The sequence below is a fragment of the Dermacentor variabilis genome, chromosome 3 (genome assembly GCF_050947875.1).
Source record: "Dermacentor variabilis isolate Ectoservices chromosome 3, ASM5094787v1, whole genome shotgun sequence".
NCBI lineage: Eukaryota > Metazoa > Arthropoda > Arachnida > Ixodida > Ixodidae > Dermacentor > Dermacentor variabilis.
The window spans coordinates 107,602,629-107,629,782 of record NC_134570.1 but is presented as its reverse complement, the minus strand read 5'-3'; the positions used below and the strand labels follow the sequence as shown (position 1 = coordinate 107,629,782).

Here is a 27,154-nt window from a genome sequence, read left to right as displayed (position 1 = left end):
TCTTACTGTGTTGCTGGAATAAGGGCTTATTCACACTGATGTGTTTAGAAGGCCTTCAGCGCAGTCAAGCTGTTGTTAGATTTTAGCCATCGAGCAATTGCTATCTGCATCGCAACAATGTTGTAGTCTCGGATGAGTGTGTTGCACATGCATAAATGAATGTTCGCTTTTCTTTTCTTCACATCCTTTCACTGTTAAATGACGCAAAGAAAAGCACGCCGAATAACTACAAAGTTCAGTTAGTTCAATTAAAGACAATAGAACTAAGAAACACGTTCAGAAATAATGGGAGAAATTCTAAGGCACAGAAGAGTTGGGCTGAGCAATGATTGACATCTATTGAACATGCGCAGCCTCCACATCTATTACGCTGCACTTACCTTAGCAGAACACTGTGCATGTTTATTGGAGCCTTGAGCGACTGAAGGAAGCGTAGGGGCCATGTCTCGGACTTCCTATTGATTAATTTGAACATGTATAAAATAAGAGATCAAAGTGGAAGAGAGTTAAACAGTCAAAACACAATGCATATGTTTGCCGCCTCCCTGCCCGCCCCCCCCCCCCCCCCCGAATGAACCCACTTATCGCGGGTGCCCCCCCCCCCAGTAATATAATCCCGGAGCCGCCCCTGCAACTGGAGCCTATGTAAACGTAATGTTTACCGGGAAACGCTGGCCGCGAACGCTATGCACGAAGGTGTTTCTGGTAGAAACGCGGCTTCTTGCGTGGGCCGCGATGCGGCGGAGGCGAGCGCCATCTGGAGGTATTGCAAGGAACCGGGCGCGCCGCTCCGTGGCCCTCGAGATACTCACGCGCCGGCGCGCGCAAATGGCGGACGCCGTGGCTGGTCTATGAATGGTACAAACGCTGGAAAAAGGGTTTTTTTTTAGTTCTCGTGGAACAGAACTATGTTTTCTCGTATAGTTAAATTACAATCCGACGCAATCATGTCTGTAGGTTGTGTGTAAGTCGTACTTTAAGATTTTTCTGCGAATTTTAACATGAGAAATTCAATTCAGTAGCTTTATTGCGCCACACGGAGGGCCTGGGTATAGGTATTTCTAATTATTTCAGCTTATGTTGACGCTTTCGAGGGGGCCGCTCAAATATACTTTACAAAATTCTGAAGTATCGGAAATCTTAGTAATGGACGCTTCTGCGAAACTGGGCCCTTCTGCGGTATTCTACGCTAATGTTTTCTTCATCTTAAAACAAACAATTGGACAAACCCAGAGTGTCTACCAAGTTGACATTTCCAAGTTGCCTGAGTGTCTTTGCGAAATTCCCTGAGTGACACAGAACTTTTGTTTTATGTCAAGACGGGTTGACACCATGTCGCCCGATGCGGCCACTCTTTAGTAAGCAAACTAAAAAATAAGAAAAACTACTTAATACAGTTTGAATAGTAAGGACTAGTGTTTATTTCATTCAAAATGAAAACAGCAGGGCGGGGTTATTAAAATGCACAGTGAATAAAATATCTTCAAGAAATGGTAAAAACGATTGTAAATCGAGTCGTACATTGTCAAATAGGAATGAAAAGGACATGCGTAGAGAAGCAAATATTTTCGAATATGAGCAATTTCTATCAGCGCATTCGTATGAGGCCTGAACTTTGTCACAAGTGAGATTCTCTCTCAACAGTCGGTAAGTCAACCTCACTGTCCTGACATACTCTCAGTCCGCGCACAACGCCTCAGTGTTGCGCTTCACTGCTCTAAAGATTTTATTTTGGTTTGGATGAGGGGCATCTGCGTCTCGGCGTCAGCCATCACTTTTTTTTAGTTCAAGCTCCTACAAAGAAGCCGTGGCACACTTCCTTTCCCGTTCATTCCTCAATGCGTAGGTCGTTTGTGTTCTCGTCCTCCTTCCGCCGCGCGTTCGGCCCACGGACCATTTGAAGCATCCTCTTAGTCAGTTGTACAGTCAACGTCCGATTTTTCGGACTCCCTAGGGGCCGCGAAAACGTCCGAAAAATCGGGCATTTCGAAAAAAGGAATGCATGTCTTTTCGCCCTTAAAGGGCCCCTGACCAGGCCACAGATAAAATTTTGCTTATACGCTGGAAGTTGTTACGTGCCCTCTAAGGAGCGTTCTCCTGCAAGAATTTTTCAAAATGGTTCATTAATAGCCGAGACAGAAATATTTCAGTGACGCGAACCCACGATTTCAGGAAGCGAGAGCCACTGCCAAGTTGGACGCTCTTTCCGCTTGCCCCGTCTAGCCTCCGCAAGCGAAATTATTTCCCTGCGTTCTCCCATACCGGAGCTCGAGGATCGCGTGACGCATACGTCACGGACCCGCCTTCATTTTTTCCCCTCGCTTTATTTAGCTGCGTGGTCAGTGGGGTAGGAACCGGGGGGGAGAGGGGGGGGGGGCGTCATATACGTCTGAAGGCACCCGGAAATTGTCGATATTCTCGCCTTCCTCGACTACACCCGGAGGTGGGAAGGGGGGGTTGACAGAAGACCTATGGGCTCCGGGTGCCAGACGACCTAGCTACGCCGCTATGCGTGGTGCACTACCACCGACGGCGTGGCGCGCGAGCTGTTGTCTCGTTTTGCGCAGCACAGGATTTTGTGTGCTGCGCACGAGAACACCTGACTAGCGGTATAAGCTAGTGCTACGCGAATACTGAGGAAGACAGAAGCGGATCATAGAGCATGATCGCACGCTCGAACAATTTAGAAAATGACATGCTGTCGTTTGTCTGCGCGCGCGACTGCAGGACATGGGAACACACAGACGAAACAGAAGTGCATCTCTCTTTCAGCGGTGCGAAGTAAAATAATAATACGCAGACATTCGGTTTGTGTGTTTCATTATTTCTCTAAGATTCAATTCATCGATTGAAGCAACAGATTACAGAAACAACGGATGTTGCCTTGAATAATTCTCGAAGACACGTGTCACGAGGAGCGACGTCACAGCAGCACGATGTACGTAGGCGTACTCGCACTGTTACTTCCGCTCTACGACTGGGAGCATGGCGCCCACGAGGAGAAGGGCAGACGGCAGTGTGTTTGAAATTTCAGCTCTTTCCGCAGCGCCTAGCGATATAGCGCGCACAGTATGCACGGCGTTTAATTGTCAGCTAGCTCAAAATGGCCAGACTTGGTGAGGGACCCTTTCAGGGCAAGGCAAAATTGGCAGCAATTCAGCGACTCCCTCAACGGAACTTTGAACACAGCGAGGACGTGGCATATCCTCAAGGCTCTCATAGATCCGACCAAGACCAAGGCAGAAAACAACAAAACCATCTACCGGTTCATCCACCAGTTCGAGGGACCAGACTCGAAACTCCTGGAGAAGGTACGCGTTAAATGCTTCGGGGACATAAACCCAGCAGCTTACGCAGAGCGCTACCGCGGAAGAGAAGACGTTAACCCGGACAGACCCATTACGCGAGAAGAGGTCTACGCAGCGATTCGAAACACAACCAGAAACACAGCCGCGGGTGCAGACAAGATAAATAACGCACTCATCCGCAAGCTCAGTGAAGAGTTAGTCGCAGAATTAACCGACTTTCTCAACAAACACTGGGAAGCTGAGACCGTTCCCGAGGAGTGGAAGCATGCGGAGGTAGTGATGATTCCTAAATAGGGCAAGAAACTGCAAATTGAGAACCTCAGACCTCAGCTCCTGAAGAAACTAGGCTGCGCCGATCAACTTCAAGAGATACAGAGGACCGAAACAATTCCGGACGAGTATCGCAACACACTAAAAGTAGCACCCATACCCCGGAACATGGATCCCAACCTACACAAAGCACGCAGAGAAGCGAGGGCTGAATACCTACAAAAAACACTAGAACCCCAAGAAACGACAGTATACGTGGACGCAGCCACGTACGCCAGAGCAGCGGGGCAGAGCAACAGCAACGCGGTAGCAACGGTGATTGATTCGAACCTTAGATTCGATACGATAGTCGAGGCTGAAGAAGCGGCCGTCGCTCTAGCGGCAGCGGAGGGATATCGGTCTAAACGGTCTCTAACAATCCTTACAGACTCGCAAACAGCGTGCCGCAACTACCTACGCGGCAGAATAGGGCACGGAGCGCTTCGCATACTCCGCTCCGGAGACCACATAACACAACGGCAAACAAAAGAAGAACCAATTAGGCATACGATAGTATGGACGCCGGGACACACGGGAGTGGCAGGGAACCAAGAGGCGGACAGGATAGCTCGAGGGTACACTTATTACCGAGCATCCAACGTAGGCGACCTCGAGGAGACCGAACCTGTACCCCAAGATTATTCGGCGATACTAAATTACTACAAGGGCTGCAGAAAGCGGTATCCACCACCGCACAACCCCCTTAGCAGAGAGGACTCTGTCGCGTGGAGGCAGCTACAAACGGGCTCGTACCCGAACCTAAACGTACTCAGCAAAATTTATCCCACACAATACAATGACAAATGCCCCTGGTGCCACGAAACACCCACGCTGTATCACATAACGTGGGCATGCCAGAAGATAGACGTGGTACCCGTTATACCAAACCCGAGTGCGGAGCAATGGGAGGGAGTGCTCTCCAGCGATCGCCAGGTCGACCAAGAAGGTCTGATTCGGCGAGCACAACTGGCAGCAGCATCCAGCGGAGCCCTGGACTAAGGGCAACCAACCGTTGCGCTAGAAGATGGACGATTCCATCTGAAGACCGCAGAAGACCAGCGAATCTAGAGCTGATAAAGTTTTTCACTCACTCACTCAGGGCTCAAATCGCCGTAGGCACATCCGAAAAAGTTCAAAAGGCCTGCCAACTAATTAGGCATATCGTATTGTGACAGGAAATGGTGGGTGCACGCGCGTATAATTAAGGAATACATACCGTGTCCCATGACAATTGCATGCCCTTTTACCCCGCTTGTTATGCTTCACCGCAATACTTTCGCGTATGCTTCAGCATTTAACATTGCTATAATGAGACAAAGCTGAATTTCGGTAACCGGCATTATTCAAGGCGTCGTGCTTTCAGAGCTTCGAAACAAATCGCGAGGACCACAGAGGCGGAGTGAAACCGTTGCTGACAGCGGCTAAGAACGGCAAGAAGCTTAATAGCGAACGTCGAAGCAGCTAGGCCTAGTGTTGCCGCAGTGGTGGCTACAGTAAAGCCCCTCCATACACGTTTCCGCCGACCAGAAAGCGGCGGTGGCGCGTAGATGCAAGGGTTGTTAGGCTACAGCTGCCAGCAGATGTGCGTGCGAGAGCGCCGGTTCGAGGCGGCAAGGTAATGAAAATGGCGGCGATGGTGGTGGCGGCTTTGAGTAATGCTGTTTCGGACCGGCGGTCACGGCAAAAAAGCTGAAGGCTCGGACGGCGAAGTGTTCTCGCGTGCGAAATTTCAGACGTTCTTATACATTGACTCTACTGCGGATGTGGTGGCGCCGCGAAGCCGTCCGAGAAAAGTCGGTCGTTGACGGCACACTGGCAATTCCTCCAGCGGACGACAAGGCGTCAAAGAGGATTCGTTACGATTTGTCTCTATTACTCCAGCCTTCATTCACGCGACTTTCGTCCCCTTTCAACAAAATTGCTGCTCATTTTCTATGATATTTGCACAAATTCCCGAAGTTTCCCCCAAGTTTCTTCAAACTATTCAAAACCCCTGAGAATTCCCGGTTTTCTCGGTTGGTAGACACCAACTTAATTCAAGTCAATTACATAAATTTATTCTGGACCGCTAGTCCTTTATGTAGAATGTTCTTCAATCTTTAGCAGTGAATTATGTCCCAGGTAAAGTTCCTTCATTCCATTGCTGTTACATGTCACTTAGAGTAGGAATTATTGTATGCAGTATTCTTTATTACTTTTTATGCATGCTCATTATAAAGTACGAGTTAAAATACACTCATTTATTTACAGGGATCCATCTTGATCACTTCTTTCTCTTCCCCCTCCTGTTCTTGTCTCTTCAGTCTTCTTCTTTGCCGGAAGATCACATACTCCCGGACTTTGGTTTTCATCCCTCCTGGGATGATAGGGTATGACATTTCCCACTGTTGCTATTTCAGTTTTTTCTTCCAGTCCCAAATAGCTTAGCGATTTCAAAATTCCTTGTTGCTTGATGGTCTTTGTCACTGTGTAGGGCCAAGAAAATCTTGACCGACTTCGGTCCATCTAAACTCCTCCGGACTAAAACTGTATCTCCAAGCTCTATTACAGGCATTTTCAAGCTATGTCGCAGATCATAGTGGTCTCTTCATGGTTGATCTGTAGCGTGCAAGCTACTCTTCTGTCTTGCGCCTTTCCTGCAGATCTACTTTTCCAACGATTCCAAGGTCATAGTCTGCAGGCAGCCAAGTTGCTTCGCCTGATACAGCAAAGTTAGGCGTGCATCCTAATCCCATGGTATGAGAATGGTTGTGGTGCTTGACTGCTGCTTCCAAGGCACACTTCCATCCTCCACAGAAATCATGGTAAATTGCGATGAATGTTTTCAAGTCCCGAATGAGCCTCTCAGCTAGGCCGTTTCCTTCTGGATGGTAGGGTGCAGCAAATCTCGGGGCAATTCCTCTATCATGGGCCCATTCTTGAAGTTTCTTACTGCCAAAAACTGGCCCGTTGTCGGACACCACCACCCTTGTGTTCTTGAACATATTCCGCTCTAGTAACGTCAAAACAGAATTGGTGTCTTCCTTTCCTGGCTTTGCAGCTGCCATGCGTGTGCATTCATCAATTGCGACAAGGAATGCTTCCGTCTTACTGACTCCCTCGCCTCGCTTTTTTATTTCGGCAAAATCTAGATGAATTACTTCAAATGGTACTTTGGAATGATTGGCGATGACCATTTGATTCCCTCTTGGACGATACTTGGCCTTGTTAATCTGGCAGTGGTGACAGGTTTACACATAGTTCTTCATATTTTTCCATGTGAATCGACTTTTTATCTTACAATAAGTTCTACAGAATCCATCATGCCCTCCTGACTCTGGGCTGTCATTGTACAACTTCAAAACCTTTTTCATCAAAGTTCCTGGCACGCAGAATTCGCCATTATCACAAGTCAAGTTTTCGGTGCCTTCCCACAAGCTGTAAACGTGTCCATGATCAGATGTTCTCACTTCTATGATGTGAAGCCTGGAAAGATCATCTGCATCAGGGAGCTCATCACCAGGTCGATGGCTTACATCGAAAATCAACTGTTGTACTTCACTGATCCAACGTGCCACCCTGCCTTTAGGCTGGGTTAATCCCAAGTGGTAGGTTAACGCTCAGTGGTCAGTAAAAAGCCTGAAATGACGACCCTCTATGTTGCTTCTGAAATACCGGAGTGCCATCAAAACTGCCAGAGCCTCTTTTTCTGTGGTCGTATAATGCTCTTGAGCTTTTGAGAACGTAGAAGAATAATAGCCAATCACTTTGAGTTGCCGTCCTTGCTGTTCCTTTGTGTCTCGTTGATATAGAAGGGACCATGCACAGTTCGAAAGGCTTGTTGAAGTCAGGTAGAACAAGCACAGGCTCCGACGATATAGCTTCAACCACGTACTTGTACGCTTTCTCGCACTCTTCACTCCACATAAATGGCACATCCTTTTGCGTCAGCTTGGTGAGGCATCGTGTCTTTGCAGCATAATCCTTTATGAATGCACGAAAATGACCGGCGAGTCCAAGGAAAACACGAAGTGAGTGTAGGTCATATGGCTTGACGAGCTTCTTCATCCTTTATACAGACTCCTCTTTTGTTGTTTTAGTTTTGCCATCAAAAACTCTTCCTAGAAAGACAACATTCGTCTGAAAAAATTCATTCTTGTTCTTGTTAATCTTTAACTTTGACTTGCTGAGGGCTTCTAACACACATGAAAGGTGTTTTTCATGTTCTTCTAGTTTATGTGAGTATATGATGATGTCATCAGTGCATACGTTACAAAACTTTCCCAGGAACTCATCAAGAATGCCATTCATAATTTTCTGAAACCGAGCTCCAGAATCCTTCCAAACGAATTCTAAGCGGTTGTACTCATACACATAGAAAGGTGTTACAGAAGCAGTGTACTGCTTGTAATCTTCTTGTAGTGGCACCTGCCAGTATCCTTTACAAAGGCGCCCGTGGTGTCGTCGTCTTTCTGGTGTGTGTTGTTTTTTTGGCGCAAAATCTTTTCAAAATGCAAGATCACCAACTAGCCCAGCAGTTAACTCTTCTAATTTACAGAGGTCGATCCGAGAGAAAATTTGATCCACCAGTTTCATTGATGATCTCATCTATTTGGGGCATGGGAAAAGAAAACAAATCAGTCTGGCCATTTACTTGCCAGTAATCTGTGCAAAGGCGAAATGAGCCATCGTCTTTCGGTACTATGGTGATTGGCGACTCGAAAGTGGATGTTGATGGCCTTATAATACTGGCATTTAGCATTTGCTGCAGTTTGGCCTTTAGCCAGATCTTTTTCTCGTGGGGAGACTGTACGGCTTTTTACGTACTACAGTGACGTCACGAAGCTTAAACGGTACCTCGAGGACATCTTCTGCTGGCGGGTACGTCTCAACACAAATAAGTTTGGAAAAATTTGTCAGTATCTCATCAGCATTTTTAACCCTTCGATGCAAATTTTCAATTCCACATAAATTAGGCTTAAATGATCCGTCAATGGTCACTTCGTCTCTCCAAGAAATATTCATCTTCAATCGCTTCATACGAGGTCTAGATAAAATAAACACGAAGTCAACACCCTGCATGACAAGGGCATCTACTTTCAGGTGATGTCCGCCAAATCCAACTTCTACTTCTGTCCAGTGTTGCAACCTTATAGTTTTTCCATCATAGCTTTGTACACTAACTATTCTTCCTCCATACACCTTTCTCGGTTGGACAACTTTCTGATTTACCAGGTTTACGGATGCTCCAGTATCAACCAGGGAGTCCACACTTTTTCCATTTACCATCATTTTAACAAATAAAAGATTTGATTTCAAAAGGTATACATTTTCCATTGTTTCACAATGGTCGTACTCGGTATTGAAATATTCTACCGTTTCGCCATGTGCGTCAATGCTCAGTGGTAGGGTACTATGCCTTTTGATTGGACCATCGATCAGACAATTGCTGGACACATACTTAAGGCAAGCAAGTAGGTCATCCGTGGAGGTTGGACGGTGTGCACAAACCTCTCTTTGCGATTCATTAGTTAAGCCTTGGATTATCAGCGGAAGGATTGCAGAGTCTGGTAGATTAGGGTCGGCAATGTAGAGTAAACGCCTCTTCTCAAAAAAATAATCCATGACTGTCCCTTCTCTGTGTCTGAAAGCTATTGCGTCGTGCCATCTGTCAACCAGATTTCGCTCAAAAGCAGAAACAAAACTACCTTTCTACTTGTGCCATGAATCATGGCATTGACTTGCAATTCGCTTGTCCCACCATTTTCTGGCATTACCAGATAAAAAACAGCGCTTGTTACAGACATTGTCGTCCAATGACGTCCAGTGGTTTTGCGCACATGCGTATTCATAAAATCTGAGCCACAAGTTGGCGGCATCGGACACCCCATCAAGGCTTAAACTCTTCTTGATGTGGTTTCTGTGCTCTTAGTGAGTCTCAAACTGCTTTGAGAATCGGTCGCTGTTGCTCATACTGCGTGGTCTGCTGCTGCAACAGCACTTACAACAAGGCGTTATTCGTCTGCTCAGTCTCGTTTTTGGAATCTATCCTCGAATGTCCCAGAAACATAACCTCAAATTCAGACACAGAAGCATCGATTCGTACCCCACCTTTCTCAATGAGGGCCGCTTCGTTCAGTTGACTGTTCTCAGTGATGATGCAAAGCAGTTCCGATGAAGTCGCCGATTCCTGAAGAAGCACTGGGTCTTTGCCATCAAGCTGGTAGGTCTTCACACGGTCGCCTGCCCACCTGTTCTTCTTACCAATGTTACTTCAAGCTAGTGGTCGGCTGCGTCAAATATAAAGTACGAGTTAAAATACACTCATTTATTTACAGGGATCCATCGTGACCACTTCTTTCTCTTCTTCCCTCTCCTGTTCTTGTCTCTTCAGTCTTCTTCTTTGCCCGAACATCACACTCATATTGTGTGATACAAATGCATTGCATACTTCTGTATCTATTCCACTAGTGACAGTACATACTTAAAACTAATTACTGTACTCATCATGACTATTAGTGAGTGTTCAACTTATGAAGGGTTATCATCTGGGCTATCATCTGCCCCCGCTCTTTCCTCAGATAGGCTTGTGCACCGTTCTCTTCGGAGGCACGTGCACGCTGCTGTAAGCCCACGGAACAGATGTCTATGCAATGGTAGCACTGCGCAGACAAAACAGAGGTACCGACGAGTCTCCCACCTATGTGGCATGTGGCGGCTCCCTGGGTAACCGCCATGTTAAGCGAGATCATCCAGTTGGCCATGCACAGGAGTCTCAGCTACAACCTACAACACATGGACCTCGAGACTGCTCGCACACCTTAGACCTTTAGGCCTGGCTGAAGACTACACCTTGCTTTGCTCAACGAACCTGATTTTGTGCCATTATCTTTTTCGAAAGGAAGGTATACCATACCTACCCCGTAACCTGGCGTCACCAACGGCCTTGAAATACTCCCTTTGTACACACTATACTAAAATTCTATGAACGAGTTCTTTTTCCTATTGCGCATGCTTCGTACATGCTGTTAAAACTCCATGAAAAAGTTTTTTTTCTTACTGTGTGTACAACCCAGTATCATGTGCTGTTATCAGAAGTACAGTAAGCCATTACAACTGCCTTTACATTTGAAAGTACAGTCAACAAGTATGCATTTACATCTTATAGAAAGCATTTGCGAATACGTATCACTCAAAGAGTGGTGCAATGAGTGCATGTCAGTGGCAAATATATTTGAAAGTGTTTGAAAGAGGACAGTACAAGTACTAAAGTGTAAAACTAATTAAAATTTGTTTGCACTTAATCATTTAACATCCCCAATTCTTTCGTAAGAAAGCATACTTAATTTGCCATTTTTCTTTACCAGTAAATTATTGTGCATTACATCCCTAATTGCAGAGTGCATTATAGTGCAGTATGTCTCAACAACCCAAAATATCAGTCAATAACCTGAGATGGAGACTCTCCCTCGGAGCATGTGCAAAATTTGAATGTAATAATTGTAAGAGATAATTATGAAAAGAATTGAAAATATTGAAGAATATGTTCAACTACCGAAACTCATATGTACAACGCAAACCGACTTGACAAGAGTAACTTGTTTCCCGCAAACAAAGCAGAAGCAACTGTAGCATGGACAAGCACGGCGTGTCCATGGTGAAGTCTGTACAAACAGCTAGGATGAGTACCGCTCGGGTTTTGTAGTTCAGTGGTTAAGCGAAATATAGTTAAAACTCGATCTAACGAAACCAGATTTTACGAATTTCCCAATCTAACGAAGAAATTTACATTCCCGGCAGGTACCCATAGGGTTCAATGTTATCTACCTGAATTAACAAAACAAACTTGGCCAAACTCAATTTAACAAAGTTTCTCCTGAAATAAATTAGTAAAAAAAGCGGCAATTTTTTTCTTATTTTGACACAGACAGGTTCTTGTTCGAGTGTGTGCTTTAAAGCTATTGCATTAAAACATCTAGGTGCCATGGTCACATCCCTAGCTCTATTTTGACGAGGCTGCACGTTGCGCCCATGCACGGAACAGGCGACTCGACACCGCCTTGGTAGGGGCGGCGGTGGTTGCTTTCGTTACTTCATGGTTTATGCGACAGGTGGCTGAATTAGTGGCAAATACAATGCCACGGTAGCCTTTGCATGTTGCTACGTTACAATTTTATATTTCAAAGGAACAAAAAATTCCTTTCTCGGTTTTATTACCTTCCTAATTCAATGAAATAATTCGAGCATGGTCATGACTCTGTTAAATCTAGTTTCAACTGTAATGCAAAGAAAACATCAGGTAATCTCATGAGCTTCACCCCTCTTGTACTTTGGAATTGCATGCTAAGAAATGAGGCACAGGAATAAATACTTTCCAGACTTAGAATATATCAGTCTGTATTTGAAACTTCAGGAATATGATAAACTGGATGTTGCTACGAGGAGTCAAATGACTTAACAGTGAACACACTAAGCTATATTGACAAAACAAACAGGCACTATCAGCACATTAACACTGTCACTTTGAAGCAATCAATAAAACCGGATTTAAAAGTGCTCCCCAGATGTGTCAGTTGGAAGCCGTTTCACAAGCAAACCATTTCAATATAAACAATGCTATCAGTCAATGATTACAATTGAAACAAAGCTATCTAAAGCATTCCTAAAATCAAATTTAGAATTTTTTAGTGATGTACAATGTATTCTATGGATCACAAGAAAATTAACTTATTTGGATGACAGGCACCTGCTGCTCAAATACATTTGACAGCAACACAAGAAAGCTACCCTGTAAGACAGGCTTATGGCCTTCCAATATTTCTTTCCTCCTTACTACACTTTTCTTCAGCACATTTATGCCCGATTCAAATTACGACACAAAAACACAAAGGAATGGTGTTACATAAAACTTTATCAACAAAACAGTGCAAGGAATAATAATTAATGCCTAGATGAACTTCATTGAAGATTTAAAAACCGTAGGTGGCTGCAAGGCTGCCTGCGAAGGCTCGACACTGCACTTCATGAGAGAAATAAAGAAAGCAGATGTGCATCCAAGCTCACTTTCTAGTTTAGACAAGTCTCTTTATGTTCTTGACAAAGCCTCCTCTGCTTGCAAGTCAATATTTCTTCCTCCATACAGGGGCAGCATATGCATCTGGCAGGACCCTGCAAGCCGTTATCCTTTCCTCTGCGTTGTCTTCAGCATTGTAAAGCTTCAGCAACTCTTCGATTGCTTTGTCTTCCATGTTTATAATGTGAAGCGCTTTTGGCTTCACCTTCTCAAGGTTCTGTACCTTTTGTTCTTCAAACCTAAGTATGTCTATCATTCTGGGCACCTCGGCAGGAGGTGAAGATGGAGAAGGGAAAGTGCTGTGTGCAGCTGCTTCATTAGTTCCCACAGTGGGAGGGGATGAAGCCTGAGCTGTCTGCGACGCATTCTGAAACCATGGACAGTTGGATGGTGGTGGCGTCTTGGGTGCAAGTATGTTCACAGGTGTGCTGCCCTTCATTTGTTTTCGCTGCTTTTGCGACAGCTTTACCATTGGCCGCACAGCCTCGACATGCTTGCTCTCCGTTGGTGACTTGCGCCCTTTCTTGTCAGCCATGACTTCGCCGAGGCTCGGAAATGTGAAGGCTGACACTGCTGGCGGAGAGGTAGCACCTTCGGAGAGCGTTCTTACTTTTCGCTCCGGACCCTTAGTAGGAGTAACCTCCACTGTTGCTGATGGCTGACATGGTTTCGGCAGGACAACTGGCCTGGTGGCGGAGCCACTGCTCTGCTTAGCAAAATCGCCAAAGCTGGAAACACGGGGCTCTTCCACGGGTTTTGCTGGGGAAGTGGAGACTACACTTAGTGCAGAAGATTCAGAAATTTTCCTTGGGGCACTCTTCCGTCTAGCTTTGCTTTTTGTATCAGGGGTGTTAGTGACCACAAATTCAGCGTGATCAAACAGTGCCCCATAATCTTCCTGGACCTTCTCAATGTCTTCCTTGCTGGGGTCACTCATGTAAGGTGTTACGACACGTCTTGACATGGCTGGCACCATTTCCTTGTAGCAGGACGCGAGGTCAGTGGCAGCGTCATCACTGAGAGAGTCCAGGGAACATTCCAGAATGGCAGGAATGTTGATGCACATAAACTGCACACACAGTGTTTTCAGCTGGTCTGCATTGTACATACAAGCCACTTCCAGTAGGTCTGAAACATTTTTCAGTGTCATCATGTCCCCAAGGGTGGCCTCACAGATCTGCCTCAGTCGTGTCGCCAACAGCTGGTCCGCACTTACAAGAACCTGACAAAGAAACTCAATGTCCCTGGAGTGCTTCAACTTAGGAACATCATCCGTGTACAAGAATTCCAGGATGGCATCCAGAACTTTCGAAGTTATGGGTAGGGACAACTGGCTGCTTGAGTACTCCGCCCAGCCAAAAGACAGCATGCTGTTGAAATACTCCAACCTGGCCACAAGAATGCACCGGTGGCATGGAAAACTCACGCTGTCGCTAGACACCAGGGTAACATCCCAGAAGGTATCGAACTTGTTCCTGAAGAAGCGGTACTTGGTCATTGGTGGTACAGTTCCAAGAACCACAGCATTGTTTTTAATGCTTGCTTTGCTGAGGCAGTCTTTGAGGGAATGAACTCCAAGCTTTTTGGAGGCGTCGTGAACCTCTTTCAAAAATGCAGTCGTGATCCTCTTTCCCAGACTGTACTTATTTGACAACCCTACAATAACGCGTGCACTCTCACTCTCAAGGATGTTGCAGCTGTTTGTGTAGATAAAGCAGAGAACCTCTTCAAATGCCTTTACAGTTATGTTGTCAATGACATGAACACCTGATGGCTCTATCTCATTTATAACTTTCTGGAAGTACTCGCTGCGAGATGCCAAAATGTAGCGGTGCAGGGGGTAGGAGTTGCCCTTTACCTTGACAACAATGTCGTGCACAGCATCTCCACAGTCGCCCGACTCCAACAGCTGCATCATGTGGCTCTGCAATTCCGAGTGCTTGACGCTGGGTTCGTACAAGAGGCCCACCTTGGGATTACTCTGAAGCACAGCAAAGCTCTCTCCAGCACAACTGCAGGTGATTCTTGTTGCCCTGTTAACAGAGTGAAGCCTTTTCAAACTGATATGCTCGCACTCTTTCCACTCCAAGAGTTTGACCAGGCTACAAGCATTAGAGGATGGCAAAGCTGTCTTTCTTGGCTGAGGACTACTTTCAGAGATCTTCTTTACCTCCTTCTTTGGGGCCAGAGTTCCCAAGTAACCTTCGCCATCCTTTGAGACAAGAGCTATGTTTCTGGTGCTGAGGCAAATGTCCACAATTTTGGGCTGCAGATGGGTGTTAAAGAGACAGCGAGTGAGTGTGAGGTTTGAAGATTGCCACAGGTATAGCTTTCCAGATTTGGTTAGCATTGCCACCTTAAGTGCTTGCTTCTCTCCGTCCCCGCTGCCACTAACAGTGTCACCAGAATCATCGATCTGACCGCCAACAACACTCAGCTGTTTGATTTCGAGTTGCTTAGATGCTATTTTGCGGCACTTGTACTCCTGGCAAACATATATGTCACCTTTCACTGTTGCGCAGACGACAGCACCATCAGAAGACACAACATGGCTGAATCTTATGTCAGGATGGCTTAGCATGGAGATTTGCCTCGGAACGGTCTGCAGTCTGTCTCCTTTTGGATGACCAAGCTGCCCAGCATTCAGGCCAAACGTGTACACTCCATCTTCCGTGTAGATGACAGTGTGGTATTTTGCTGCACAGACTCCAACCACCTTTTTTTCCTTGAGGAATTTCATTGAAATAGGCCTCGGAGACAGCACTTGCGGGGGCGGTGGAATGAGGCCCAGCTGGTGGTAGGTGTTTAAACCACATGTCAGGACTTGTCCATCTTCCATTAGCATGACAGTGTGGTCTTGTCCTGATGCTATGTCCACGCACTTTCCTTTGTTCACCTTGGAAAGCGGGAGTTGCGTCACGCTCAACGTCGTTTTCTCGGAGTTCAGCCCAAGCCGACCACCGAGACCATGTCCGCATACGTACACGTCGCCGGCGTTCGTTAGGAAAACAGAGTGGAACTTTTGCATCTTGACCTTCTGGACGGAGATGCCGTCTCGCCGAAACGACTCCAGAACTTCGGGGTCCTTGGGCGACTGCTCGGTGGCGAGACCTAGTGTGAAGTTCTTGTTGGAGCCCCAGACGTACACTTCGCAGGGGTCCGACGGAGTGTACTCTATGTACGGCATTCTGTCGCGAACCGCTAGGTCCACGGGTGTCAGACCTTCGTAGTCGGACGTCGTGATGCTCGCGCCGTGCTGGAGCAGAACCTTGGCGCAGTGAAGCTGTCCGTAGAAAACGGCCCTGTGCAGGGCAGTCCAGCCGGACTCGCGGTCGCGAGCGTCCACATCGGCGTGACACTGCTCGAGTAGCCATCTGACGAGTTCAACCTTGCCCAACGATGCGGCTACGTGGAGCGCCGTTCGACCGATCGAATCGCTGACGCACCAGAAGTTGTGGCAGAGGTAGCGACAGTATGTCTGTATCTCCGGCACTGTCCCCTTGGTGATGGAGGAGAGGACAAGATCGGCATGCGCCGATGACTTGCACCTCGGAGTGCAGTCGGGTGTGTGCTGCAGACAGGCGCTATCCATGGTTTGTTTCTTTTCTACGCGATGCGAGGTATACGCCTGTATGGCAGGCAGCACCACGTCACTGCGCAACTGTTGGTCGGCTGACGGACGGTGGACGAGGGGGGGCTTTATGCAGGCGAGCGGCGGTGACACACGCACACCAGAGTTCCATACCGTCCTACATGGCCCCCCCACCGCGCACGGCACCCATAATTGTTGGACTCTACGTGGCTATTCCATGCTGAGACGTTTGACCGAGTCGACGAACAGGAAAGAAGACAGCTGCTGGCAGGCAGGAGCAGGCATCGCACCAACGAACGCAGACATAGCGGTTATCTCAAAAGCTTCAGCATGCAACAGTCACAGGTTTTACTTTCTACGACAGGGACGGCGAAAACAGAAGCTAAACTACAATGCAAACTGTAAGCCACTTCACTTTCAGCAGATCGCAAGATGCTCATGCAAACATAGGTCCTGATAATCCCGATAAGTCTTTGTGGCGCTGTATGTCACATCATTATATAATACTTCCAAAATTATAGCTACATTTGAACTAATTCTGTAACAATATAACTGTACAAATATAAAATTTACAATCTTTGAAATTTTTTAGCTACTCATTGTGCTTTTCATAGTTGTTGCTAAACGCGTTCTTTCATGTCTACTTCACGGTCGGGGCATAGTCGGGGGATAAGGCTTGTGTGACGTCAGGCTTCAGCTGATGTTTGTAAACAAGATGGAGACATCTGCGCGGACGGTCATTTGATATTTCTTCTGATTTTGTGCGAACAACTAGCCAGTCGTATGCCAAAATTGGATCTCATTTGCCTGCGACATGGCAGCGGAGTCTCACAGGCGAGGTGTCAAGCCATCTGGCCTGGTGGTGCGACCACAAGCCGTGATCAAGTAGGTGCTCGAAGAACAATACACCAAAATACGCAGTACCCGATCTTGACACTGAAATCGCGCTGTCGTGCTCGAGTACTCGTCCGACTCAAATTGAACCTCCACTCTCGAAAGACATTTCTCGACCCGATGGCGCCCGTGCGTGGCCGAATGGGTCGCCTGGCGCCTCGTTTTTCCGTAACCACGCTGCTCTCGAACAGCTCACTTTTGTCTGCTCACCTTTTATGCAACATCCGGTAATGCCTAACCCTAATAAAAGTACGAATCACTGGTCGGGTTAATTACGGGCTTCGCTGCTTTCTCGGTGGCAACGCGACGCAGAACAACTCACGAATAGTCGCGAACCGAGTTCCGTGCATGCGCACGCCTCGAAACAACTCTCGCTTTCCGTTGTTTCCGGGGTGCCATTCAAACGAGAGCTTGACCTTCGTTTGCATGCATCGTCTGCGCCCTGACGACAGACGAGTTTCCTACGGTTGACCGTTAGCCCCCAGCTTCGCTGTAACGCGGCCTATTCGGCGAGAATGCTCGTTTTTGGCCAATAAAATTCCCAACGAAAGCGCATTGTTGCGTCGCCGCGTTGTAGTCCGCTTAGTCACCCCTAGTAACACAGCTCGCTTGCACGAGTGCCAGCTGATTTAAATAATGCGTGTCGATTTTCCTTTCAGTGACAAGTCTTACATGGGCAGTGTTGTTGATCTGATCAATGAAGTCATTCCTCAAGTAAGTGAGCTCGACAAAATGTCTCGTTTTAAACACGTGAACGGAGCGTGGTAAGCAGAAAAAAAAAACAACAAAAAAGTGCATTGCGACATGCCCGAAGGCATTGTGACAGAACTTGGCTCCGCGGTGCTCATCGCCGTGTGGCGTTGCGGCAGGCTTTAGTTTTTCTTTATTATTTTTTACATTATGCGCACATTGCACTGCCACATCACATTAAAACTTTTGGTGCACCTAAATGCAGCACCATGTTCTTGGTACTTGTGTCTCCTTTTTTTTCCCTTGCACAATTGGTTCTGGTGGTACAAGCACATGCTAGTTTACGCGCTAAACAAAAAAATTTCGCTTGCACAAAGCGTGGGCTTTTAAAGAAAATTACATGTTGCATATGATGATGATGATGATGACATGTTGCATATAAATAAAGTTGAAGCAAGTGTTCATTGCAAAAAAAAAAAGTTCACATTAAATTGTGCAAGCTCACTTGCATTCCTGGAAATTGCATGGATATTGTTCACTTGCATCGTTGTGGCCAAAGTACATGGTGTTTCCTTTTTTTTTAAGGAAGAGAAGCCGTGGCATGACGATAGAGACATTCATTCTACTGATAAAAAAAACTCGTTATCAGTAAACGGGTCGCCTTGTTTATCAGCTGTGTGTGCCCTGGTTCCTATATTTAACATGCATGTATACAGGCGCACATGGGGTTTTTCGAAGTTAGAGGGAGGGGGCAGCTTCTACAAATATTCTTCATTGAAAGAAATAATTACACAAACATCAGTAGAAGCTTCTTTCATAACAAACTTCTTTTACCAAAGATGAGCGCTTACAGAATACACGAGATATCTCCTTTACTGTACTACCTCATTGGGGGGGGGAGGTCAGGTAGATGTCACTTGTACTTCTGTAGAAATATATTCTTTGTATATCAGTGCATTCAACCATGCATATTTCGGACACCTATAGCCATTGCATGCTAGTTTTCATCTCCAATTATTCAGAAATTGCTGTAATATTGCGTGTCTTGTAATGCACTAAGGAGTAAGAAGAAACCTGGAATTGTGCATTGCACACACAATCTAGGACTTAAAACCGTTGGCGAGGCTGATCACACAGCAAAATGACACCATGCTTAAGAACAGAAAATTGGTCAGTATGATGCTGTGTTTTGCAAGTGTTCTGTTCTTGCCTGTAGCATTAGGCCACATTACACTACACATGAAGTCCCAGCTAAATGCTAATATAGTTGAGCCATTATGTACGGTAATTAAATTTGCCAGCAGTTCTGTATATTTAAGGACTGTTCCAGCTTTTATTAAAGTATAAACCTCATGCAAGCGATCTTGCACGTGACAGTGATGCCATGGAGATGGCTGTTGAGTTCGCTTGTCGCATACATGTCGTACCCCATGGGAGCAACGATTTTTAGTGACCTCTCCCCGGTGTTGCCGGTATGAAGGCAGCAAATACATGTCGAAACTAGCGTGACGTGTGCTTTATTAATTTAAGTTCATATATCTTACTCTAAAAAGCAGCAGAAAATATTTCTGAAGGTGTTGCTGTAGCTCCTTATTCTTGCACGTATAAAAGTTCAGTCGTTTGCTCCTTCTGCATGACATTCGATAGTATTTGAGTCATGTACATCCAGTTCCAGCTTCGCACTATTGGCTAGTCACTCAGCACTTCCGGGCGACGAGTGACGCATTCTAGATTTCCAGAACCGAGTGATCTGTTCAAGCCACAGCCCATTTCATCGCTCGAAGCCGTCGCACACGAATGCCATGAATAAGCCATGAATAAGCCATGAAAGCCATGAATAATCCAGAGTTATTGCTTGGCCTTGTCAGGAAAACCATTGTCCCAGGCAGAGACTCGGACCTGTTGACTTGGCTCAGTAGCTGTGGAATTTTACTGTTGAACACAATGTTGGGGCTTTGATTCCCAGCCGTAGTAGCCACTTTCCAATGGGGGTGGAAAGGAGAAAAGGCTTCTGTTACTTATGTTTAGGTGCACATTAAGGAACTGCAGGGGCTCAAAATTCATCTAGAGCCCACCCCCCTACCCATGCGGCATCTCTGCTAGCCATTGGCTTGCTTTGAGATATTGTCATCGTTTAGATTGAGACTCAGGGCCAGCTTCTACTCCACCTTGAAGGTGTAATCAGTGCGTTGAAGAACATGCAAGTTGGAATAGACTTAGCCTCGTAGCGTCTTATTCTTGTTGTCTTTTTGTCTTTTATTTATTTATATTTTTCGTCTTGCCTTTGGCACAGAGTATGTTTTGCTGCAGTAAGCTTGCAGTGCGACAACAGAAATCAATTTGCACGTAGAGTTTAGCATGGTGCAGCTTTCAGATGAAAGGTGAAGCACTGTGTAGAATGAGACATCTATGGCTTCCGTGTAAAAAAGGGGCTTTACCTTGCAGGCAGCAAGCAACTAAGAGAATAGTTGCTTTCAAATGCATGCAATGCTTTCATGCGCTGCTGCGCATACAGTGGAACTATTTAACATCTCTTAAACTTGGCTGTCTTTCAGAGCTCTGCAGACTCTTAATAACTGTAGTCCAAAGACTCCCTTTTGTACTGATATCCAAAAAGCAAAAGATGAATGCTGTGGGGAGCCTGCCCTAGTCAGGAAGCACTATAGCATTTTGAGTGTGCGGCTACAATGTATTCAGTGTTATAACCAGGGTGAGTGGCAATGTAAATGCTGCCCACGACACCAGTTAACTGCCCACCCCTTTTGGGGGGACTCGGCAACTAGTGTGATGGATGTGGTCAGTGTTTGCAATTCTTCTATGATATTTTTGTCATGATTCCCAGGTGTTCCTTTGTTACGTGGAGAAATAGTAGAAAGAAATCAGAAATAGAAGTGGAGAAAATTGCATTTTTTTAGTGTGCTGTTGAGAAAAATAGGGTCAAAATAGGATTTAGGGAAGTGGCACCGTGAGTCACGTAGCCTTCTTTTGACATACCGCTGTCATCTTGGTACCATCATAGCCATTGTCTGTCGCTGTGCAAAACTAAAAGTAAAAGAAGCAAGCGAAAAGTGAAAGAACTGGCATTGCACTTGCTTGCTACTGTCTCGTGTGCACAGGAAGCGCTCCTATGGGCTGATGGGCATTTTGACAGCGGTTAGCTGTTCATTTCTTTATCCCAATGATGCTTGGCGATGGCAGTAGGCTGCGTTGTTCGCTAACATTTCTTTGTTTAATGCATCCAAACTGCAAAAATTGTTGAATGTGTCATTCATATTGGCAGAATAATTGTATCGGAAAAACAAAGGAAAGAACCCCCCCCCCCCCCTGAAAGAAAAAGGAAAGAAGACATAACAATTTAGTTAGTTGAGACACTGGACACATGTGCCCGAAATCGCAGCATGTGCTACTGAGAACTGTTTCATCTGTTGCTCACCAAACCGTGTGTCACGGCACTGCTTTTGGTGTGCACAATTTCGGCACTGGTTGCCCATCTCATCTCGGATAGCTCCCTATGCTTTGGACTGTGTACTGTTGTGATCGGCCATTCGCCCCGTGACACCCTTCGGTCACAGCTCTCATGATTATGGGAAACGGGCTGACGGCCTCGTCCAAATGGTTCTCGACACGGGTGATTTATGACCGGCGTGGGAGTACCTCGTTCAGGAGAGGTTTGAGCAATTAGCTTGATACGGCCATCACTTGTCAGCCTCAGAAATTGGCACGTACCAGCTGGAGACACAGTCAGTGCAATGACACAGCCATCACCTGTCAGCCGCACAATTTGACATGTCCAAGCCGGAGACACGGTCCATGCGATGACACGGCCATCACCTGAAAACGATCGGAGTCAGTGGAAAGGGCAACCTACCTCTGGATTGGTGGGACCTGATGTTATTGGTCTGCTGACACCAGATTGGGGGAAGGGACTGAACGGTGATCATGCAAGGCATAAAAGGTGCAACTGACGGCGGGAGTGATCGGCGACTACCACTTCATCAACTTTTCTGTATTACTTTGCATTTTCTTGTACATATGTAAATATATACGTGTTTGTCAAACGTCCTGAATATCGGACCCAGCCTCATGTTCACTTACCCCTCCACGAGGAAAGAGGATCCCACGTCGTTGGACTCCCAGTCACAACAGTACCATCACTGGCTGCCTTGCACAATGCTCATAGTGGTGGCCCTTCAAGAGAACCCTAACTGCAACCTAATACTGAAGAAGTACCCAGTGCTAAACAACAGCACCAAATTTTCTAGAATAGGACATAAAAGAGGGGGAAAAAAGGCCGGAAGGTATAGATGGGTCTACTGCTAAAGAGAACACGTGAGTGCATGGCTCATGCTCCTGCAGTGCCGTGTACAAGAAGCGGCAAAAACCAAACGCAAGCCACGCATCGTCTGCTACCGAACCACCCCTCTGCATTGCCTACATGTGGCCTGCGCCTGGTTGGCTGGATGACAGCACATCTTGAGCTGTGGTTTTAAAGAAGAGAAGTTATGCCTCTCTTTCCAGCAATCTGGTTGCCAAGAGAATCTAAATGATCGAGCTTTCAGTCAAGCTTTGTTTTTCTGGTGGAAGCTTCATGTTCGGACATTATCCCACGACTGACAAAGCCACATTTCATGGATGGAACGTGGCACATGACTCAACCAAAGAGCACAGGTCACACTACAGTTTGTTTTCAGCACTGTTGTGCACGGCTTGTTTCAGTGATGATGTCTTGATACGTCGCGCTCAGTCTATCGATTTGCTGGACGATACCATGCAAAGCTACCATGATGATAATCACCAACTCGACCAACTTTCCACATTACTGCACTTCATTACCATTGGTGAATCAGAAATGTAAACACGCCTGCACACACACAACCATAATCATTTGAAGGTACCGCTCTTCCAAAATGCCAGTGAGGGAGTGGCACTAGCATAACGTATTTATTCGATTATAAGGCGAGAGTGCCAGTTGGAGGAAACAAGAGAATAAAATGTTGCCTTATAGTGTGGCCTCACGGCATCGTGGTGCGCACTGCAGCAAAGCCACACTGTAAGGTTAATTCGCGCTGCCACGAAGCCACACCTATGGGCAATATTTGCGGATATGGCGGGGGCTGACTTCGAGGCTAAAGATTCTGGAAAAAAAAAACGTCACCTTATATTCAAATAAATACGGTATATAAGCAAATAGAGACAGAACAAGTTGCAGTTGAAGACGTTGTTGGGAATAGGATTCTGTCTGCGGAATGCTCGTGCGACACGAAGCACAGTGACTATATATGGCATGTCCAAAAATGCCGTCTCCGTAAAATATTTCAGCTGCCTATTTGTATCCCACGACACTGTAGAAGAAGTGAGTGTACTTGTGTGCTTTCTACTTCTCATGGATGGCAGTGCACAAAATTATTTCTCCATAAGCAAGGGGCTCCTGATGTATAATTTCATGGCTAGGCGGCCGCGTGTGAGCAAAACGACGAAGTGATTCGGTAGCAGACGACGCAGGCCATGCGCCACCCCTGCGTCGTTTTGCGCATGCACTTATTTTTGCCGCTAATTGTACATGGCGCTACACGACGCATCAGCCATGCGCTTGCGTGTTCTCTCTAGCAGTGGACCCACCTGTATATTGATACCTCAGTAGGTTTTGCACCGAGTGTTCTGCACTTGAGCTAGGAATGTATTTTCTGTACTAAAGTTTCTGCGGGAGCGTGGAGAGCTTCGCAGGGCAACCAACCTACAAGGGCGTAAGAAAATCTTAGAATCGCAATTGTTAATGACAAAAATAATATCTAAAATGCATTGCATGCACCGCAAAGCACTTCTGATTAAGGCCTGTGGTTTGCTAAGGTGTGCGACATGCTTTAGAAAGAAAAAGAAAAGACACTAGAAAAGGACATCTGGTTGTTTGCTGGTGGTATGCGGTCATGCAGTAGGTTCTGTCCTTTCATTACTTTTGACTTTTAACTGTTTGTGTGAAACTGCTTTATTCACTGGCTGAGGGATTTCTGAGTACAGTGCGAGTGAAATGGTCCTGTTTCATTCCTGGATTTCTTAATTGTTTGCAGTGTCCATACTCGTAAGTGCAACTGAATTTGTTTGGAAAAAAAATTAAATTGTTTTGTTTATTTTTCTGTGTCTGTTGTTAATGATGCCGAGTGTGCACGAAAAGTGCTGAAATCAAGATTTTGGCCTACCAAATTCATTCACACCTGAAAGGTAGAAGCAAACATTTTAATAAAATTTAATAAGAAGAAAAGCCCTCTGGCTTATTTCTATCCTAAACTCTTACCCGCGCTGGCCCCCAACCTACTGCATCACATTAGAAGCTGCAATGGCCTATGGCAATGCTTTGTTAGGTTAAAGTTTAAGAAGTATTTACTGCTTTTGTGATTTGAATTTTCTTACTTTATATTGAAACTCGTTCATTTGTTCCAGGCTTACACCCAAACTTCAAAAGCAGAAGAAAAAGAAACGATTCAGTGGGTACAGTTTGCATACACAGAAGTGAATGGTAAGCCTAGCTGCTGCTTGATATTTTGTCTGAACTTTTGTCTTTAGTTCTGCCTCACTGCTATTTGAGTGCATTATGGTGAAGCCTCAATTGAGCAAAACATTTGTGTACATAATTTGCAATGCTACTTCACACGTACAATGGTAACAAGTAATTGGTTTGGGTTATACACTTAAAAACGAAGTATGCATGAGCATGCTAGCCGCAGACTACCTCTCTTTCCTGTTTGTCTGTCTTGGTAATGCGTACTTGAAATAATGACTACCGGCTGATGAAGTAGTTGTCATACATTTATTTACGAAATGGCTGACGTGACACGCATTGATTCTTGTTGCCTGCACAGATGGCAGCAGAGATTACAATGGAACAGCACCCCCACTGCTACTTGTCGTTGGTTATGTAAATGGAGTCCAAGTTTGGTCTGTTTCGGTGAGTACCAAGCAGCATGTCTCGGAAATGTAGTAAATGTCAGATTGTCTGAGGCAACTTTTGTTTGAGGCAACACTGTCAATTTTTGATCTCTCGCAGGCCAGTGGTGAAGCTCAAGAAGTTTTGTCTTGGAGACAGGGGCCTGTGAGGGCACTGAACATTCTGCCAGCACCAGACAGTAGGTCTCGCATGGCACTTATGGAAAACAACCTTCTTTTTGTTCAGTGACTGAGTGCTCACTCTGGGTTTTAGGTCAATTGACTTCCAACATTTAGGTGCTTGGTTGATCAAAGCATTGCCAGGCTTCATTTTCATGTATGGCTTATATATATATATATATATATATATATATATATATATATATATATATATATATATATATATATATATATATATATATATATAGTCACTGACCGTTTATTCGGACATCACGGAGACTGTGGAAATGTCCGAATAACAAGGTGTCCGAAAAAGCAGATTAAAAAAAAAAAGAAATCCTTTATTTCCGCGCATTTAATCGAGCTCGGCAGTAGGCTTGAAGAAATCGTGAATGCGCCGTTGCACACTGTTTCGTTTACGCGCAATCAGATAAGCCTGAATCTCGGAGAGGGTCGTACGGTCACTATAGGCGGCTGAAAGCACAGTCACTGCTTGTACACGCTCCACATGCGACGGCATGATGCGTGATCTTCCGACTCGGAGTCATCGTCCAGCGGTGCAGCAGAAACCTGGCGAATGATCTCGCTGTCGTCGAGTTCTGCGCATGTCAGTACAGCAGCGTCAGCACCCGTGAAACTGTCAAACAAGACGATGTCCGGAATCGCAATGCAACCGCTGCGCAGGTCTCAGCAGAACATTTTCGGCGTCAGTAGGGAGCACATCAGAAGGCGACAAATCCTAGACCTTCCGGCACCCGCATGCCAGCATTCCCCAGCACAGTCTGCAGGCGCCACTAGACACTTGATGCGATGTTTCCATATGCCGCGTTGGATCACCGCACCCTCAACACAGCACACAAAGCAAACACCACCACGCCGTCACGCCGACACCAGCCGCTCAAACGAAAAACATGGCCTACTCGCAGCGTCGTGCGCAAAGAAAGAAGCAAATCAGCTGCTGGATTGTCTTGACATAGCTTACTAAGCTGAGACCGGAACTTCTGCAGCCACTCCATCGGACCAGGCACAAACGAGAATGATGAGCCGGGATTTGCAGTAGCGCCACTTCGTGGGGCAGCAAGGAGGCTCCGTTCAAAACAGAAATGGCGCTCAGCAAGTCGAACCATGCACCGATCAGAGTCGGTGCATGGTGCTCTTGATCGACTTGGCTCAAGGAGTGTCCGAAAAATCGGACAAGAGGTTGCAAGGTGTCCAAACTTTCGGCAGTTGTTATACATTATGGTCTATGGGGAGAATGGTGGTGCCGAGAAGCAGACCGAATAATTGAGCATGCCCGAATTTTTCGAGTCCGAAATATCAGTCAGCGACTGTGTATATATATATATATATATATATATATATATATATATATATATATATATATATATATATATATATATATATATTGTAACGACGTAGGATCAACGAGTATGCGTAGCAGCACCGCCAAGAAACGCACTTTATCAGTCGTCCAAGGGAACAACAACAACGTCTTCTTCGTTTTCCCCCGCTTCACCTAAAAACCCGCGCTACTTCAGCGTCGTCCCCACTGGCGCATACCCGCTGAATTATCGTTCTGCCAAATATAGTTGCGTCATTTGCTCCCCCTTTAGAAAAGATCATCGTCCCGATGATAGAGGCTTGGAAAGCAGCGGTAAAGAACTGCGCAGTCTTGGCAGTCCTCATAGTACGGCTTCATACGCAGCACGTGAACGACCTCGGGTAAATGCCGTCGGCGCTTTGAACAGTGCGAGCTGTCTGGAACGACTTCGTAGTTGACGTCACTGATGCGTCGGAGAACTATGTAGGGCCCGAAGTATTTACGTAGGAGCTTTTCAGAGAGCCCACGCTGTCGAATAGGTGTCCAGACCCACACTTTGTCGCCGATGTTGTATGTTACGGCTTGGTGCCGAAGATTGTAGCGTCTGGCGTCAATGTCCTGCTGTTCGTGGATTCGCAGACGCGCAAGCTGCCTAGCTGCCTCTGCTCGGTGTGTTATCTCTTCAGCACCCGTCTCGTTGTCGTCAAATTCATGAGGGAGCATTGCGTCTAATGTAGTTGTAACCTCACGGCCGTATACGAGACTGAAGGGCGTCTTGCGAGTGGTCTCTTGACGAGCGGTATTGTACGCGAAGGTGACATAAGGTAAAACCTCGTCCCAGTTCCTATGCTCTACATCTACGTACATGCTTATCATATCAGCCAATGTCC

At 46.1% G+C, this 27,154-nt stretch overlaps 2 protein-coding genes across 4 annotated transcripts in view; one reads left to right on the top strand and one right to left on the bottom strand.

Annotated features, from left to right (window-relative positions):
* Positions 1-12,487: 12,487 nt before the first annotated feature.
* Positions 12,488-16,734, bottom strand: LOC142576149 (inhibitor of Bruton tyrosine kinase). Its single transcript, XM_075686112.1, has one exon. The coding sequence runs from the start codon at positions 16,259-16,261 to the stop codon at positions 12,716-12,718; it is 3,546 nt and encodes a 1,181-aa protein (XP_075542227.1). The 5' UTR covers positions 16,262-16,734; the 3' UTR covers positions 12,488-12,715.
* A 220-nt stretch (positions 16,735-16,954) lies between these two features.
* Positions 16,955-27,154, top strand: part of rudhira (breast carcinoma-amplified sequence 3 protein rudhira) — a 73,879-nt gene continuing 63,679 nt past the window's right edge. For all 3 annotated transcript variants that reach the window (XM_075686109.1, XM_075686111.1, XM_075686108.1), the window contains exons 1-5: positions 16,955-17,146; positions 17,815-17,869; positions 24,281-24,356; positions 24,700-24,785; positions 24,885-24,963. In XM_075686109.1, the coding sequence (XP_075542224.1) occupies positions 17,076-17,146; positions 17,815-17,869; positions 24,281-24,356; positions 24,700-24,785; positions 24,885-24,963 (367 nt within the window). In that variant the 5' untranslated portion in view covers positions 16,955-17,075. The remainder of the gene's footprint in view (positions 17,147-17,814; positions 17,870-24,280; positions 24,357-24,699; positions 24,786-24,884; positions 24,964-27,154) is intronic.

Excerpts from the sequence above, each read along its gene's own strand:
- LOC142576149 (XM_075686112.1), bottom strand. The coding sequence starts at position 16,261 with ATGGATAGCGCCTGTCTGCAGCACACACCCGACTGCACTCCGAGGTGC.